The sequence below is a fragment of the Hippichthys cyanospilos genome, chromosome 14, assembly GCF_059441005.1.
Source record: "Hippichthys cyanospilos isolate Australia breed blue-spotted pipefish chromosome 14, RoL_Hcya_1.0, whole genome shotgun sequence".
Taxonomy (NCBI): domain Eukaryota; kingdom Metazoa; phylum Chordata; class Actinopteri; order Syngnathiformes; family Syngnathidae; genus Hippichthys; species Hippichthys cyanospilos.
In genome coordinates, this window is record NC_142382.1 from 1,238,987 (window position 1) to 1,257,932 (window position 18,946).

The 18,946-nt window shown below is 41.8% G+C and overlaps 2 protein-coding genes across 3 annotated transcripts in view; one reads left to right on the forward strand and one right to left on the reverse strand.

Annotated features, from left to right (window-relative positions):
• Positions 1-18,946, reverse strand: part of cdc25b (cell division cycle 25B) — a 46,190-nt gene that overhangs the window by 7,740 nt on the left and 19,504 nt on the right. For both annotated transcript variants that reach the window (XM_088433839.1, XM_088433838.1), the window contains exon 4: positions 8,167-8,286. In XM_088433839.1, the coding sequence (XP_088289965.1) occupies positions 8,167-8,234 (68 nt within the window). In that variant the 5' untranslated portion in view covers positions 8,235-8,286. The remainder of the gene's footprint in view (positions 1-8,166; positions 8,287-18,946) is intronic.
• On the forward strand, positions 9,794-11,198 carry noto (notochord homeobox). Its single transcript, XM_088433608.1, has 3 exons — positions 9,794-10,028; positions 10,094-10,272; positions 10,959-11,198. The coding sequence occupies exons 1-3, from the start codon at positions 9,794-9,796 to the stop codon at positions 11,196-11,198; spliced, it is 654 nt and encodes a 217-aa protein (XP_088289734.1).

Below are 18,946 nucleotides of genomic sequence, written 5' to 3' on the forward strand. Positions count from 1 at the left end.
AGCTAGTTGCTAACAAGCCTCCATTTTGGATCCAAACCAGTTGACCTTCTCGGTGCGCATGTACGCGTGCATCGCGTGACTGACTGAATGTAGCGTGTGCAAATGAGCTTGAATGAACTTCCCCGGGACGTGTACGAACTTTCGAAAGTTCCACACCCCACCTCTGCAAGGACAAAAGGCGGCCGAGGACACTGGCGCGCCACGCACCCCCTCGCTTGAATAAAAGAGCCTCCTCCTTCACACCACGCGCTCCCCGCAGCTCCTATGGACGCCGCATAAACATATGGAAGCCCCGCCGGTGTTTTGGGGGGCGCTTTTGTCCATCCCACACTTCATTTCAAATACGCTACATGGTGTGCGTGTGTTTACACTTCTTATCTGGGAAAAGTGATTGATTTGGGAACGCAGATGATCCATCAAACTGGTTTTGAAGCTTGATGTGTTAGCAGTTAGCCTAGCCGCGTTTACTCTCGAGCAAACGTATTCTTGAAAACGCTATTCGTAAAATGACGTCCATTGACGCGTTTATTGTCATCTAGTGAGTCAATCGAAACACATTTTAGCTCCAGTTCGAAATACTTGCTCATTTTACACGCCGCCTTTGATGTAAACGGAATAAAAGTGGCTGCTCCTGAGTGTTAGCATTAGCACTGAGCGGTGCTAATGACCTGTTTGAAATGTCAGTGGAAATGCTGCTGTCACACACCCACACGAACACGAACACGCAGTTGTTGCGTGAAGATAAGACTCCAAAACGCTGGGCTGAGCGCACACGTAGTCAAGAGCCTTTCACACCCTTGACACGCCTGACACTTACCACCACTTCCTTTCCACTTTGACACATACACAATCGAGATAGACAGATATGATTTTCTACGAGAGGATATCAGCCATATTGAGACCGATGTGGAGGCTGATAACTGATATTTGATGCAAATATAACTTTTCAGGAAAAAACAAACAATTGTTTTATTTTTTTTGTCCCAATTGTGTCCACAGTAGAGGACATTAGTTTTAGATGTCCATCTTTGGACATCAGCACAACCCTCCTAAGTCTGGGTGTGCTCACTAGAGGACATCCTGGCCTTTCCATTGATGTCTTGCTGAGACAAAATGGACACGCTAGTTAACGCAAATGAATAGATTGTCTCAGGAGAAAAAAATCTTATACCCCCAACCTATTCATTTGTGTCCACTGCAGTGGACATTTGTTTTTGGCCTTCATCTGTGGACTCATTGGAGCTACCCTAGAGGACAACTAATGTCTCAATATGTCTCATATGTTTGGATGAGATGAGATTCACTTCGCTTTCTTTCTGAGACAAAACAGTGGACTCGGATGACTGCTAATCTTATATTAGCAATAAACATCGAATGAAACATTGGGAACCCGTTGCCATGACAACAGATGTTGCAGGATGTGTGGTGAAACCCCCTCCTTGCCCCCTCTCCACGTGCATGGAAAATAATCAGTAGCATGGACCCTCCAACCCTGGTGTCCATGCAGACTATTGTTCTCCTTCTTTGTACCCCCCCCCCCCCCCCCCCACACACACACACACACACACACACACACACCACTGCCACCAAAGCGTCAATGCGGACACTCCAGTCCCCCCCACCCCCACGGGCTGAGGGCGAGGAAGACGCAAACATCTGCTCCTGGAACAGGAAGAGGAGGAGGAGGACAGCAGATGGACACGGGCCGGAAGAGAGACAAGAGAGGGACAGCTTGGGAATGGAAAAGACAAAAGCAAGGAGGAGATGAAGACATGGGGAAGAAGAAAGAACATCGCGGCGTGACGTCAAATTTCGTGAAACACATCAGCACAGAAGTGTGACGATTAATCGATAAGCAACGGATTAATAAATTCATCGATTATTGTCGAGACTTAAAGTGGTCCAAACGCTCAGAATTTCAGCCTCTCCACTGAAAACGTTCTCAGATTCCTTTAGTCCTCAAATCAAAATCAAACTTAAACTTTTGCTCACTTTCGCTTTTAATTTGGAAAACAATGCTCAACATTTTGAGCTGTCATGCTACAGAATGGAAAAAAGAGTTGTAACCAATCAGGAACAAATTTGGTTTTGCATTCTCACTGAAAAAAAACCCCAAAACAAATTAACAAAGGGATAAAAATGAAAACGTGCCATTTTAAATCCGATTCACAGATTAATCGACAGATTAACCGAGTGTTGAAACAATAAATACTTGCAGCCCTACACACTAAAAACGTTACAATCATGAACACTAAAAAAAGAATGCGAATGGGTAGAAAACGAATGAACGTGTTTAAAATGTCAAAGTACGACACCGTGCGAGTGAAACAAGCCTTCAAAATCTTTTAATGTTCTTCAGTTGACTCTTGGCAAACCGTTTCAAGCAATTGCGAAAGCACAGAAAAATGCTGAGTGAGCACATGAAGAAAGAGGAGGTGGAGCAAGGCTTGAGTGAGGATTCCAGATCTTTATCTAAACGACAACACCGCGACGCCGCATGCATGCTGGAGGGCGTCAACTGACGAACGTGACGTCACCACATAGCGCGACGATTTTTCTTTCTTTCTTTTTTTTCTTTAGGAAATAAAGAAATGGAATTGATCTCTTTGTGCACTAAGATTACTTCTTTGAGTGATTGTAAATGTGTATGCGTGTGTGTGTGTGCGTGTGTGTGTGTGTGTGTGTGTTGGGGGGGGGGGGGTAATTTTGCATGCGGAGCGGTTGGCCACCCATCTGGCAGCCCCCCCTCTCAGACAGAGGGAATTATTAATCATAGATGAGGTCAGGGATTAAACGTTAATATCACCAGCGGTTATCAAAGGTAACCTTATTAAAATGAACTCCAGCAGATCTCACACCCATCGATGGATTTTTTTTAAATTGTTATTTTATTGATGAGGATTAATTGGGCGTAACGCACGTCGACCTTCCGAGCGGCATTGGAAATGAATCCCATTAAAAAACTGAGGAATCTTTGCCATCTTTTTTGCAGGCGAATGTCAGAATGAAAGGGCACTGCAAAAAGAACTACAAAAATGGCGGATGTTTTTAATAGCGGATGACAGCCAGCGAGGTAATTTGTTGTAAAAGGTTGCTACCTGCCGGACAACTGTGGAACTGTATGTCAACGTCCACTTCGACGGCTGAAATAAAAACTACAAAAATGGTGGCTGTATTTACGGTTTTCCTACGCAACTTCAGCGATCAAATGTGTAAATGCGAATTATTTTGATTTTGAAGTCGGTCAATTATTCCCTTGGCAGTTATGTTGAAATGCAGAGAATACTTTTTTTTTTGTTTCCAATTGTTTGCGTTTCATTACTTTTTTTCAAATACGTACATTTGAAAAAGAAAACAGGGTTTGGTCACAATACGCTACCTGAAGGAGAACGGTAGAACTGCATGTAACGTAAACATTCGGACTTCGAAATAAAACTTAATATATGGCAGAATATTTTGACACTTTTATAGTTTTATAGTCAGCAGGGGTTAAATGATTTGTAAAAAACATATACATCACTGCATGCAACCACTTTATAGGACCACAAAAAACATAAATTTGTAGCTTGGGGTCATAACTGCCACTTTCTGCCCCAAAACTTTCTTTTATGTTACGTCATGTGCAGGCCATCGATGAATTGCCATATTAACCTAAATTTCTTCTGAGACAGCAGTCAAGAGTACTGTACTGCCGCCGGGTGGCAGGCTGTCAAACTGAACTACTGTACTTCCAACTACTCGATAAAGAACTACAAATATGGTGGAAAACCTTCCGAAGTTTACTGCTCCGTTTCATACATTTAGTCAGGCAAAACAACTGAAAAAGTGGGGAAACTATTTGAAACTAGACCGCTTGATAACATTTTCAAATATTTAAAAATACAAATGTAGAAAATATTTATACAAAATAGCTAGCCACACTCACGTTGATAACGTGAACATGTAAACAAAAAATAAATAAATCAAGACGTCTAAGTTGTTCCATTTTCAACCAGCAGATGTCAGCAAAGGCCAGGGAGCTGCCGTCTGCCTGTGTGTGGTCCCTGTTTGAAGTTCTCACTTGATTGCGACGCAATCAAGGGTAGTGTCGGGTGTATGTGCTTCAGGGGAAGTGCCGTGTGTGTTCGTGTGTGGTGTGCGCTCATGATGGAGTCCATTATGAGGCGCAAATTGTCCTCCGCTCTTTGTTTAGGTGCTTTGATGTGCTCGTTTCATTGCATACAATGCGCATCAGTGTAAAGCGCTGTTGCTATGGAGACGTTCATACAAACAAAAAAATGGACCAACGTGTCTTTTTGATACACTGTTTTGGGCGCTGGCACACTTTTGAATTGTACATTGTAAATTCGAAAGACTTTCTCTTTTGCATTGTTTTCTTTAAAATTGCATTTGCATACTCCATGTAGATTGATTTTAAACTACGTTTATCACATTATTTGAACTATTCATTTTGACTTCATTTACATTTTCTATGTATGTAATTTTTACTTCCACTGAGTCATTCTGAATAATTTTATGAAAAATATGAATGTTTGCATATATCTGCAAATATTAATCATTATAAATGTTAATATTAGTCAATTTGTATTTACTATATACTGTATTTAAATTCTCAAATCTTGCTTTAACTTAGGCATTACAGTCAATTTTATGAGGAATTTTAAGGGACAGTTTACTGTAATTTTTCAAATACATTTTTTATATGGCTGTAGCATAAAAGAATGGGGCAAAAATACTCTTGCATAGGAGATACAGTTGTTATTAAACATGTTCAAATGCATGGCTCATGTGGCAATTGGTGGAGTCTATTGAATGACATTTTTTATACAAGCAATTTTCAAACAAGTCTGTAACAATAAAATGTGAGTAATAGCTTTCTCATTATTGTCCCATAAAGTGCTTGGGGCTGTGCTTGCAAGTGTGTGTGTGTGTGTGTGTGTGTGCGCGTGTGTGTGCGTGCGCAGAGGAAGCGCAGTAGAACTATAAGCAAAGAAGGAATTTGAAGAAAGGAGAGGAAATGATGGAGCGGCGGTGCGTGGAGTGAATGAGCTCGGGCCATACCCGCTCCGGTCCGGCTGGGCCGAGGTCCTTGAATGCAACGCGGCCCCATGTGAGCGAGCAGGCGCTTTATGGACAATGACACCCACAGGAAGTGTAAACACAGGTCAAGTGTTAAAGTCCAACCCGCCAATTCTCACCTCCATTAGAGGGGGGTGTCTGCATCAGCACCCCCGCTAACACCCCCGCCTCACAGGCACCCCCCTCAAAACAGAAAAAAACACACACACTCACACACACGCACACTGCACCTGGGATGGAAGTCACAGTGAACTACTCTTTTTCAATGCTAGCACAAGAACACTAGAGATTTTATCACTCGTTGCCTGAGTAAAAAGTACTTAGCGTGTTTCCAAAACATAAAGTAAATGATGCTCTAACGCTCCATTCAAATAAACGCTGATACCGACTACGATAATGTGCTGCATTTAAGTCCATATAGTCAAGGTGCTACATGAAAAAAGATCAATTGGTGAAGCTAGCATGCTAAATGAAGATCCATTGCGTTGAAGGAGCTAACACGCTAAATTAAAATATGGTTGCATGCTTAAAAAAAAAAAAAAATCCGGTCGGTGAAGCCGACATGTTAGCATAGATAAATTCAACAGACAAAGCTGACAAACGTTCCAAATGAAAATATGTTGAGTAGAAGAAGCTAATGTGAAATGACAACAGATACATTCGCGGACCAAACTAACGCTGTAAAAAGTATACTTACTTGCAGCACGTAATGCTAACTTGTTCCCATCAGATCACGTAGACATATGACAGAGGATATATATACAACAGACGAAGCTAACAAATGTAAGCTAGCTTGTGAAATGACAACACCAAACTAATATTCGAAAAAGTGCGCCTAACCACTTGACATGATGCGATGAGACACAATGGTAATATACGAAATAAAAAGATGAAGTCGTCAGTGATGGGTTCATGGGGGCAGACGGACATTTTGGATCAGAAAATCAATCCAAGGGTTCCTTATGCGCTTGCTTCCACCCCTTCTCCGCGCTAAGGGATGCTGCAGCTGAGGGTAAAATGCCAAATTAAAATTGATATCGTTTAGCAAACAAAAGGGAAATTGAGACGATGGTGTACAGTAGCTGAAGCTAACATGCTAATGGAGGATCCAATGCTGTAAACAAAGTCAAGGAGCAAAACGAAAATTTGACACCTTAAGCTAACGTGCGAAATTACCTTTGCTGACGTATTTCCGCCAAGTAGAAATAGCATCAAGTAAGTCACTCAAGTGACTTAAGAAAAACTTGGACTGAAGCTAACATGCTAAATGAAAATTCATTCCAATGATTTAAAACAAAATGGACAAAGCGAACAGACTAAAAACAAGTCGTTCAGAAGGAAACGTTTCCGCAAAAGTTTAATCCCTCATTAAGTGCGTAATGAACCCAGCGCTACTGCGGTGGCCCCAAGGTTCCTTGGAGGGGCCCCTCCAGGGGCTAGCGCGGTAGAGGGTGTCGATGCTAATGGCTACGGGCGGCAACACGTGCAAATGAAAAGCACGCGCCATCTGAATAGCCCACACAAAACGGACGCATTCAACATTTAGCCCAATTAGTCGCCGCTCTTTTCATACACACGCCACTATTTCACATAAAATGACATTTTTTCACCTTTTCCTCTCAAGAGTAACATTATCCACAGCTGTTTTGAGGAAACTGACATGCTCCAAACGTTTGAAACAATGACTGGCTCAAAAGTGAGCACCATCAATTGAGAGTGTGCGATTGTACCTAATGTTGTGCCCATGTTGAGATGTGTATTGCGGGCCAGACACCGGCTTATTTTTTAGACTGTCTTCAGGAGACAAAATATGCACATCTATTAAATGCAAAACAACTCAAATGTATTGGGGTGGCCCAGAGGCACTAATAAAAAATAAATAAATAAACAACTTACCATGATTCCCCAACTATAGAACGCACCCATGTATGTATTGGATGTAGCCTTAATTTTCAGGTCCAATTCTGACATTTTCTGTGTTGTCGTGTATAGGACGCACCAAAAGTTTGGCAACAATGTCGAAATCGAGAGCAAAACAGAATAAATCTCATGGGTAAATGACAGATTTGTCGCGGGTTAAGTGTCTTTCAGATTTCCCACATTGTGAGTGGTATGTGAACGCTTCGCCAGAGTAACGCTGAATAAGCTTCAAGCTGTTGTTTTTCCTTTTCCTCGCGACGCAGCTCAAGTTCATTTTGCCATAAATACCCGAAGTTGCGCATCATCCGTGTTCCACCGAGTTTCTGATTGTTTATATGCCAAAAGACGAGTCAAATGGAAAACCTTTCCGTGTTCTCTAACCAGTGCACTCGGAACTTTTTCAGACAGCCTATTTCAAGCATTTTGAGCCCTCGAGGGCCGGTATCCTGCATGTTTTCCGGGTTTCTCTCCCCACTACATCTGATACAAATGATTAGCATACTAGCAAGCTCTGCAGGAGCTTGGACACGATCCTAACCATTTGAATCAGGTGTGTTTGAGAGAGATGGTTTGAAAACATGCAGGATTCCGGCCCTCGAGGACTGGAGCTCCACACCTGTGGTTATAGGATGCACCCATACTTTTGGCTTTCATTTTGGGGGGGATAAAAGTGTGTCTTATATTTGGGGAATTACAGTAAATCTGATTTAGCAGCCAGAACGTGGGGATAGTCCGCTGGCGTTTTGGTTTTAGAGAGCCTGGTTGCCTGCCGTGAGTGGAAAAAGCCAGGATCGGAGGAATCGAAACTCATTTCTTGCACAATCGCCATCTATGTGTGGGTGTACGTGGGTGTCCCTAATAAAAAGACAGGCGGCGCAAACACATTAAGCGCACATGCATATTAAACGCCTGTGATGACTTTCAAACTCATTTGCGCAGGATGGCCCATTATGGTGACGTCATGCTGTCCTCACTCACGCATAGAACTGAATGAATAGCAAGTATTTCCTTGTCTGGCTCCAATACACATCCTGCTTTGTATTTTTTTTTTTGCAAGACAAATTTGTATTCATGTGTAAAATAAAGAAGAACAATCTAATGAGGCTCGTTTCAGGGTGGTCCCACAGGAAGTAGAGAGAGAGAGAGAGGAAAAAAAAGTGTGTTTACCTGGTTGATAGACGTCGGAGCAAACAGCGAGCATGCGCACATGGCGCACTCCAAAGAGGAGCCGCCATGTTTGCAGAGCTGCAAAAACTTGCGGCGGAGCTTGAAAGGCTGGCGTTGCGGCTTAAAGAGATCACAAGGGGCAATTAGCGGCGCAATCGGCAAACACGGCACAAAGGAAGAAAAAGTGCAATCAATCATCACACAAAACGTCAAAGATCAAACGTAAAGTTGCGAAAGAAATTGCCACCTACTCTGCATACGGAGTGCAACGTTCGAAGAAAATGCAAATGGCGTGCGTCATCGAGACAGAAACAAACAAAAAAAAATCAGAAATACTCAACAAGGAAACGCTCCACCCACAAAAGAAGAATATTAGCACTAAACAGCTAACACAAACAGTAGGAAAAAAAAACATATTGACTGAGATTGAAATTGTGAACAGATTTGACAATATGGAAACACTGCACTGCTATAAACAAACAAAAAAAGTCAAGAAATAGTTTGTATGTTCTTGTGCATAGTGCAATAATTAAAGTAAAAATTGAACAAATAAATCACGAGGGGGCATGTAACGAGAAGAAAGATGCAAAATTTCTCTATTTCAGATCCAAACACTAATAAAAAATCGAGCTGCCAAATCTGAATCAAATCCCAGGTGAGCAACCCGTGAGAAAAAAAAAAAAACAATGAAAATGAAATCATCCTTGACTGCGACCGAAACGCAATGATTGCGGTCGATACTACGGTGACGTCACGTGTTAACGCGATGAAGTTGAACCGCAGTAAAGTGATGTACGGCAGAGCGGGAGGAGGTGTCAAGCCGCAATTTTGCTCTTCTAATGAGTTTCGCACTCACCGCGTTCTCATGCAAAATATGCCCCGCCCCCCCTACACGCAAAAGCACAACCTCGACAAGACCGAATTTCATGGGATCCCCCTTTTAAAGAGAGCGAAATTGCGAGATGACAGATTAGGAAGGTGTCGGAAAGGTTGGCGAATTTGACGCCTCCATTAGGCGGCCCGATTCGGAGGGGGGGGGGGACACCCCGGCTGCAAAACGTCACACTTTTGCCTCGGCCACCTCGCCGGCGTTCTCGGGAAAGGCCGCGACGACGGCGTGTTTGCGCACCATCGGCGTCTCATTAAACGGCTCAATGAGGATTAAAAAAAAAAAAAAGAAAGAAAATGAAAAAGAAAAGAAAAGAGCTTGGGGCTCGGTCACGCCGCCGCTGCTGATTGTCCCTTTAATAAGATCATTTGCAGACATCAAGGCTTTCCCAGCAGTCCTGATTACATTTGCACTTAAGATCCATGGCGGAATTTGTAGGCCGACTAATTCTGGCTGGGAGTCAACGACCCCCAACCTCTCGGTCTTCAAAGGCGCACCCCCCCCCCCCCGCCCCCCCAAAGGCCGAGGATGTTTGACAATCCCATCTTGTATTGGTCCGCCAATTAATCGGCTACGTTGTCGGGATTGGAGCGCCTCTCATCTTAGGGGTGGGGTGGGGGGGGGGGGGGACAAAGGCCCGGCAGGTGGGGGGGCCGTTGACACCTCCGCGTCCGGCCGGGTATAAAAGAAGGGGGGCGCCGCGGGCCCCGCGCTTTCTTCTTCCCGTCGGGCCAAAGGATGCAGATCCCGAGCGCTAGAGCCTACTCGGCGCCGGTTCGGACGCCCCCCTCGTCCAAGTCGTTCACCATCGAGGCGCTGCTCGCCAAACCGGAACCGCGGCCCGCTCCGGCGCCGCGGGCCTACGCGCTGCACGCCTACGCGCCGTGCCCGTACGACGCGCTGCCGCCGGCCGTCTACTGCTGCCCGCCCTTCGGCTACCAGGCCACGTGCCGCGGCGCCTTTTACGCGCAAGGTAAGCGAGGCGCCCGCGTCATCGACACGGGCCCGGTCCGACTGAATCCTGTCCCGGTTTCGCAGCGGCGGCGGTGCCCAAGGTGCACGCGTTGAAAGCCAAGGCCGGCAAGTCCAAGCGCATGCGCACTAGCTTCACCAGCGAGCAGCTCTCACGCCTGGAGAAGGAGTTCGCCCGGCAGCAGTACATGGTCGGTTCCGAGAGGTTCCTGCTCGCGTCCGCCCTGCAGCTCACCGAAGCGCAGGTCAGCAAAAAAAAAAAAAAAAAAAAAAACAAAACAAAAAAAAAACTAGGGCGGGTGTCTTAACTCCTTCAATGCCAAGGGAATATTATGACGTTTTTGACTAGTCCAGACTGTGATGACTCATTTGAATATTTTTGGGAATGTTTGGCTAATTAAACATGCCTGATAGTCAATTCGTGAAGTGATTAGACGTTACTCAAAGTCATCAATCATTTTAGCGTCAAAAGCAATTAATAATCGATTTAATATTTAATGGAAGATAGCCTTTATCCTCATTAGACCTGCAGTACAAGGCAACTACATTTTGACTTGATACATCTAAAGTAATCAATTACTTTCTTTACCTGAAGTAATTTATGACCATTCCAAAGTAATGACTTACTTTAATACTTAAAGCAAATGATTATTTAATACCTGATGAACTAAAATGGTAGTTCATCACCTGGCGTAATCTATTACTTGAGCACTTCATTCTCTAAAGTAATTGATGAAATTAGTACCTTTGATTTTGTGGAACTAGCCAAACACTTGAAAAAAATGGGAATGACTAACCTGAAAAAATACGTCTTTGGCATTGAATGAGTTCTTTAAAAAAAAAAAAAACATCAATCAGTGAATAAATGAAGTTTTGGGAAACTATCGAGAAGACTGCGAGTGAGCTCGTGTGTGCGCCTTTTTGTTTTCAGGTGAAAGTTTGGTTCCAGAACCGTCGCATCAAGTGGCGCAAGCAGAGTCTGGAGCAGCAACAGGCCAAGCTGGCCAAGCTGGGCCTGGCCGGAGCCGGCGCCGGCACCGCCACCCCGTCCAAGAGTCCCGGCTCTCAGGGCCACGCGGACGAAGATGAAGATGAAGAGGAAGAGGAGGAGGAATTATCCGAGTCGGACATAGACGTGGACGTGTCTGATGACAGCCCTGAACCCTGCTGAGAACCCCCCCCCCCCCCAACCCCGAAAAAAAGACTTGTATATTCCAACCAAGTATAGAGGACGGCATTTTGATATTTAACAGAAATATAGCTATATATTTAATTTCCTACATGGAATGCTCTTTGACGATTGTTCTGTTTTTTGTATATTTGAACAACATTCAGAAATATATTTTATGGAATTAACGGCTTTGTCATGCTTGATTTGATGACACTTTTCAACTACACTTCTGCATCAGAAATGGACTTTTGTTCAGGTCCAATGTAAACCACTAGAGGGCGGCACACTTTTGTTTGCGACTCAATTTGAAAGAAATAGAATGAAAACAGGAAGAAGGCAAGGGCTGGAGGTTTATTTTGAACAATATGAATGAAAAAACATACTTTGTTTTCGCTAACGTCTTTTGTGAACGCAATATTTACGTATTTTTTTAATATGGTAATTACTCAAGATCACCTTAAAAAATTATGGGTTACATTAAATAAGCAAAATGATGGGTCAAAAGGGGACTTAGCACATACTGGATCAATTTGAATGTATTTTGTTTTTTATCGTTTTGACCCATAATTTGATAGTTTCAGGGAAGGTCCTTTTTGAGTGGTTGAGTTATTTTTGACCCAACTATTTTTTTAGAGTGTAAAATACAGGGTTATTAGTTTTTTTTTGTTTGTTTTTTTACATAAATAACAAAGAATTACCGATTTAGAGCTGTTTGTTGGACAGGACTTACAGAAATGAAAACACTCAGAAAGAGCGTGAAAACATGACCACATGTTACTGTAATTCCCCAAATAGAAGACGCACCTGTGTATAGAACGCAGTCTGAAATTTGGGGGTCAAATTCAGGTATTTTTTATGTCACTGTGTATAGAATGCACCAACAGTTTGGCCACTATGTGAAAACCATAACAAAACAGAATAAATCTCATCTTCCTAAATTCTTCATATTTACTTGTGTTCATATCTACAGTGTATTTGTAGTGGGTTAAGTTAAGCATATTTCAGATTTCCCACATTGTGAGCGGTCGGCGAACACCTCACAAATGTAATTCGAAGCAGTTGTTCCTTTTCTTCGCGATGCAGCTCGAGTTCATTTTACAATAAATACTCAAAGTTGCACACCATCCGTGTTCCACCAAGTTTATGACTGCGTGTATATGCCAAAAGACAACAATTAATAAAACCTTTCCATCATCCTCTTCGTTTTAGTAATATTCCTGTGTGTGAACAAGGACGGACTCGGACTTTGGTTCAGTCCGCTCGCTTTTTTCTTTTGACACACCCATACTCTTCGCCTCCGTTTTTGAGGAAAAATAAGTGTGTTTTATACTTGGGCTATTTGATCATTCAAAAAACAAAAAAAGCTCGTCATCGCCTGCGCGACAAGTCATCTGGACTTGACTTGCCGAGCAGGTGTAGCAGGCGTAGCTAATAAAGTCAAGCGGGGCGGACGTAAGCGGGCGGCTGGCGGCGGGCCCCCCGCGGGCAACCAGAGACACGTCAGCCGCATGCGGCGGGATAAGACGCGCCGGGACGGGCTCCGTCTAATTGGCCGCGTAGGACGCAGACGACGGCGCACAAAGGCGTCACGCCGCCGAGGTTTCCATGTCGCTAATCTGAGCTCTTAAGCGGACAAACACGAGAAAGGCTCGCTTCATGGGTCAAGACCGCTTAGATTGAGCCGGCCTCTCATCTTATGCAAACAATTTCAGCACCTCACCCTGCCATGATAGGGACGGGCGAGTACCGATACCAAGTGTCCGATACTTAGTATCGGTATGGGCTCGATACTTGCGATGTGGAAGGATACTAGCGTTTCCTACGAAGCGAGACTTTTTCAGGTTCAGCCCAATTTCTCATTGAAATGAATAGGGGTTCTTATTTCAATGAGAAATTGGGCTAAGCCCAAAATTGGGTTGTTTTGTCAAAGTAAAAAGCATTGCTTTTTTAGAAAAACCTTCATATGACCCATCATTTGGGTTCAAAGTAGAACCCAAAAGGTTGACTTGGGTTCCCAATCCAATTATTTTTGAAGAGCTCAATAAACGGATTTTCTAAGAAGCAAGTAAGCCAACTCCCGAAAAAACCCCTGACAGCGATTTGCGCTCGGCAGGACGAGGACGCCGAGAGACGAAGAAGACGAAGAAGGGGAGGATGGCAGCGGAGGCCAGCAAGAGAATGAAAGCTGAATGAAAAAGCAGTCAAGCAGATCTGTGCGGTGAGTGTGATCTGATTTGCCCCCCCCCCCCCCGGCCAAGCAGCACCATGAGACGACACGTCCGGCGTAATCCCATTGAGGGAGGACGAGGGGCGACCGGAGGCCTGGGAAAAACTGGAGGGGATGAAGAGGATTTGGAAAGGGGCGGGGGGGCTCCTTGGCACGGGGGTCCTGCTCTCAATTAGCAAAGGCCACCTTAACGGCTGGAAGGCGAGAGCGGGGGCGTGGGCTCCTTCTAATGAAGATCTCCGCACTCTAGCCGACATGTCGAGGAAAATATCGGTGAGAGGCGCGCACAGTTGAGAAGAGGCAAAAGGCTCACTGATCTGAGCTCTCATCAGTGGGGCCACGCGGATCCGTCCAAGTATCCGGCAAATCCACGACAATTGGGCATGGCTATCGCATTCGTTTCGATCCTTGACATTTAGTGCTTTGTTTCCCGCCGGCCCACCGGGAACACGCCGCACCTTTGATTTGCGTTTGAAATGAAAACGAATCCAAGTGGAATTTGAGCATTTGGGCTATTTTCAACATTTGGAAACCTTCATTTACTGTCGAAGCTACCGAGATTTAGCTACTCGTTTAAACTTTTCATTTCAGTTTTTAAGACAAGCTGATGACGCTGGGAGCTCACTGACGTTCATAAAATGTATTCTTTTATAAAATGCTTAAACAAACAAAACTAAAAGTCTAGAGTATTTCATTTTCAGTTTGACGACAAGAATCTCTTTTTTACCGAGCATTGTTATCAACTCCAAATATCGGTTATCATACTCCCTGATAGCTAACATTCAATATGATATACTGTATGTGGTCTAGTTTGGCAAAAATAACCAAAATAATAGGAACAGCTCCCAAAACCACTTCAAACAACCAACCGTGTTTTTGGCTGAACTGAGTTCCCAAATATCTTGTTGTCAATGGCAAACAAAGCCAAAAAAAACAAAAAAAAAGCTCACATGTATGCAAAGTAAGGTGTAAAGTGTTGACAGAGTGCTGGCAGGATGGTTATATACCAAAACACAATGCAAGCATGATGTAATATTTAAAAAAGTACTATTAAATAAAGTTAAAACCAAATTTCACATGTGTTGTACTTAACAAGTTAAACACAACTGAACCATATGTAAATGTCACCTGTTTTTTTTTTTTTTTTTAAAGTCCCCCTAGAGGGAGTCCTCACACCGCACGAAATATCCCAGAACTAATAAGTAGTACAACTAGAAATACTGTACATGCAAGCGGGACATGTGTGGGGTCCAATATGGACGCCGTGCGCGGAGTGGAGACGAAGGTGTGAAAGTTCTCATGCGTGGTCCAAATGGCGCTTAGCATATTTTATGTGGCGCGCTGCATCTAATAGTCATTAGCTTTCATTACGGCGTTTGAAGTGGAAGCAGACTCTTTTGTGAGGCGGCACAATGGCCGAGCTCGCACGAGCGCCGCCTCCTATGGGGACAGGGTGGGGGGGCGGGGTCACGCCATTTCCTGTTTGCATTCAGGCAGCCGGCCAATCAGCGGAGGGGAACCAATAAAGTTTCAACAAAGGGCAACCGTGTAGTAGAATGACTTGAAAAACTTGACGATAGAATTGATTTTGTACGCAATCTAGGACATTTGATGGGAGAGTTGGACGGATCGCAATTGATTGTTTCATCCAAATTTATTATGACAAATATGTATTTCGCAGTTACTGTACCTAGTATACTTTGTATCTGTTCTTGTTGATCCCTAATAATTAAAATAATCATCACAAAAGATAAGCAAACCATTTATGATGTGTTTAAATGCTTTTATGACAAAACAATGTAAAAAAAATGAAAATATTACACTTGTATATTTTTTACATTTCATAAGTTTCTTTAACATGCCGAATTCACCTGTTAAGTTGAATTGCAGGAATAAAACAACCTTTTCATGATATTCTAATTTCATGAGTTGTACCTTTGTTTTTTTTTAATCTAATGTTACTTTACACAGCCCCACTACATACAAAAATCTGTGGACAAAAATCCAAAACTGGATCATGAAAACTATTAGCTAGCTAGCTAATATTAGAAAAGAAAACTTTGTTCCTAGCTAACATTTTTCTTGATTCCCTGTTTTTTTTATTTCCTTCAACACAGATATTTTAGATAGATAGATAGATAGATAGATAGATAGATAGATAGATAGATAGATAGATAGATAGATAGATAGATAGATAGATAGATAGATAGATAGATAGATAGATAGATAGATAGATAGATAGATAGATAGATAGATAGATAGTTTGTTTAGACCGAGCGGGTGTGAGAGGTGGAGGGAGGGGCTTGGGGGTGGGTCGCAGTTTTGTCGCGCAGGTGCAACAAACGCAGCGACGTGCTATTTTTGCCATGTGGTCTTTGTGGCTGGGGTGAATTTGTGCGCGCATTAGCATGATGGCACACATTAGTGTTGAGCACACAAACAAAACGGCCAATTAGGATATTAATGAAGGAGCCATCTCATCCCGTCTCATCACTCGATCACACGTTCCATTACATCAACATGACAATATTGTCTTGGGGAAGTCATTACAAGTTTGGACTTGCAGATGGTTGTTGCTCCAACGGAGGTAACGGGGCCAGGTGCCCCAAATAAAATGTTATTCTTGACTGAGGCATCGAGAATTAAAACACGTGACATCGTGAAAGTGTTACGTATATTAGGAATTCTACGGTGTTGTACATTTCATTATACGAAAGGGGAAACCGTTGAAGAAAAAAAGAAAACATGTACCTAATTTGACCGATAGATGGCAGCATAAACCCAGAAAACCTTTTCTACACATTGGCTGTTTTTTTTCCTCCTAACTCCAATTTTTCTACAACAGCGCTCTCGAAGATTCAACAACTACTAGTCCTCATAACAATAATTGTATAAAAAGTAAGGGTAATAATATTAATAATAAGAATATGGTGTTACTACTAATAATAATAACAACAACAATAAAACACTGAGCTCTCCATGTATCACCATCGTAGCCGCACAAAATGTCGTTTCTTTAAAATGAAAAAGTACACTCAATATTAGTGTCAAGCTGAACTTCTATATCAAAAAATAGGAACAGTATTTTGGTAATTATTCAATAAAATGTAGATGATGCAGAAATATTAAAATATAAATCTCCATTAATGCAATTTTTGAAGGCAGTTCCAAAAGATTAAACGGAAAGTGTTGTAGACAATTTCAAAGATTAAAAAAACAAAAACCTGTATCCACCAATTTAACACTGATAGTTGTCAATTTAATTAAGTACAGTAATTTCCTCATCCAGCAACCACTAGAGGGAGACCACGTAGCAAATTTTGAGAATCGCTAGAAAAACTTAAGTGGTATATGGGGTTTATGTAGTTTAGCACGAAAAATAAGTCAATTTTCTCGATGTATTTTTTTTTAATGAAAATACGTTTTATTCATTGATATCATATATCTCTGTTTGTACATTAGTATATTGATATTGTGTAGTTAACTCTAGTCAGAATCAAGAATCAAGAGATTTGTTGTCACATGTATAGTTGTACCATACAACGAAATTCTTATTCTGTTAACTTCTGACTGCATTCGAAAATCGAACAATAAATAAATAGCAATAAACAACGGACAGAGACAATAGTACTAATAATAGCTGACATTGCACTAGATATTATCAATCAAATGCATATTAGCGTTAAACATGCATCTCTAGCGTTGCAAAATAAAACAAAGTTTGTAATGGGAAAAAAATGCATCCAGAGGTTGCTTTAAAAAGTCGATTTCGTCAGCACAAGGTCGCAGCTGTTCTCTCAAGGTCATGTCTGACAAAATTATTTATTTTTTTAACCAGGGAAATCCCATTGAGATTAAAAAGCTCTTTTTCAAGGGAGTCCTCACCTGACCCCAAAAAATCGATATTTTCTTTTAAATTATGGTATGTAATTCGATGTATATAAAATAAGGAGCTTTTCTATTTTCGTAAATTAATTGTGCATTTATTACTTTCGTTGGACTGTATCTGAAACATTTTAAGCTTTCCCAAAATCTATTTACGACATTCACACGACAACCATTGACGCTAAACGAGAGAAATTGTCCAAAAAAAAAAAAAAAAACTATAAAAAGCACGGTGACATTGTTCACTAAAAATAATGTTTCTAATAAGCAGATTTTTTATGTTAAAAAAAAAAAAGTAGCAGGTGCGTGGAGCACATTCATTAACACCTGTGTTCGCTTCTTTACCTCTAAGTATTAATAAACTTCACACACACATTATGATATTACACGCAGAGTAGGTGTCAAGTACATTCTTATTCTTCTCTTTAGTCTACAAGATCGGAATGGGATTACTATCACTTTGTGACTATGTATTTACAATTTGTCTAAATATCAGAACTTTAACATCAAGTTTCGGGAAATTGAGGTTGCGCAATTAAATCCATTTTGTGTGTACGTTGGGATTTTACTGCCTCCTGGTGGCCAAGAGGCACGGAAGCGTTGAACTCGTGAGCACCATAATTATGAGCGATGTTTAAAAATCTTAAACCCAGGATGTGTAAAGGTGATATCGTTTAAATTGCTGATTTCCTTGTTTAAAATTTATAGGGAGTGCCATCCTTGTCTGGTTTATTAAACTTCCGAACAAAATTTGTAGTGGTATCAGCAAGCATATTTCATTGAGCAAATCCAGGCAATTTAACACTCGGTTTTTTTCTGGCTCATCTGCCTCAAATAAAAAAATACATATGCATCAATATAAAAATGCATACAACGTTTTACAGATAAGCCACAGAAACATTCTCAGCAATAAATGGTCTCATGTTCCAGTTCATGTATTCTCAGTTTGAAAATAAATCTATACTGTTCCGCATTAAAGTACACATTAAATTAGCTGATATCTGCTGAAACACTTAAGACTCAGCCCCTTTGTTTTAGAGGGTTATTGGGCAAATTTTCTTAAAAATGGCCTCTGAAGTACATTTCTAGCAAACACCTTACTCTAAAAATGGACGATATTGCTAAACATGACAGCATTTAAAAGCAAAATTTACACACTCGGTAGACTGGGGCCAAATAGTCATTGAGAGGCAAGTGTTACCAGCGGTGTCAAACATACGGCCTGCGGAACCAATATGGACCACAAACGAGTTTAATCCGGCCAGCAAGATGATATTATAAAGTATAAAAACGAGCTGAACATTTCTCAATAAATGAAAAAATGTTTTACGAGTGACAGAAATGTAAATGATTTATGATTATAATAGTGGTGCTGCACTATTTTAGATAGTATTAAAAAGAATAATATATTTGAAGTTGTTTTAAAATTATAAAAATATATACCATGATTTTATTAGTCCGGTTCACTTGGGAATAGATTTTTGACAGTCCTGCTCTATAAAAAAAATGACCGCGTAGATATTTAAGCCTTCCTTACTCGATAAAGTTGTCAAAATATTGGAGACGGCTGACCGTTTGACAAAGTTTAAAGATTTTTTGTTGATACCAAGGATTGCTGGAAAAGGTGCATCGAATT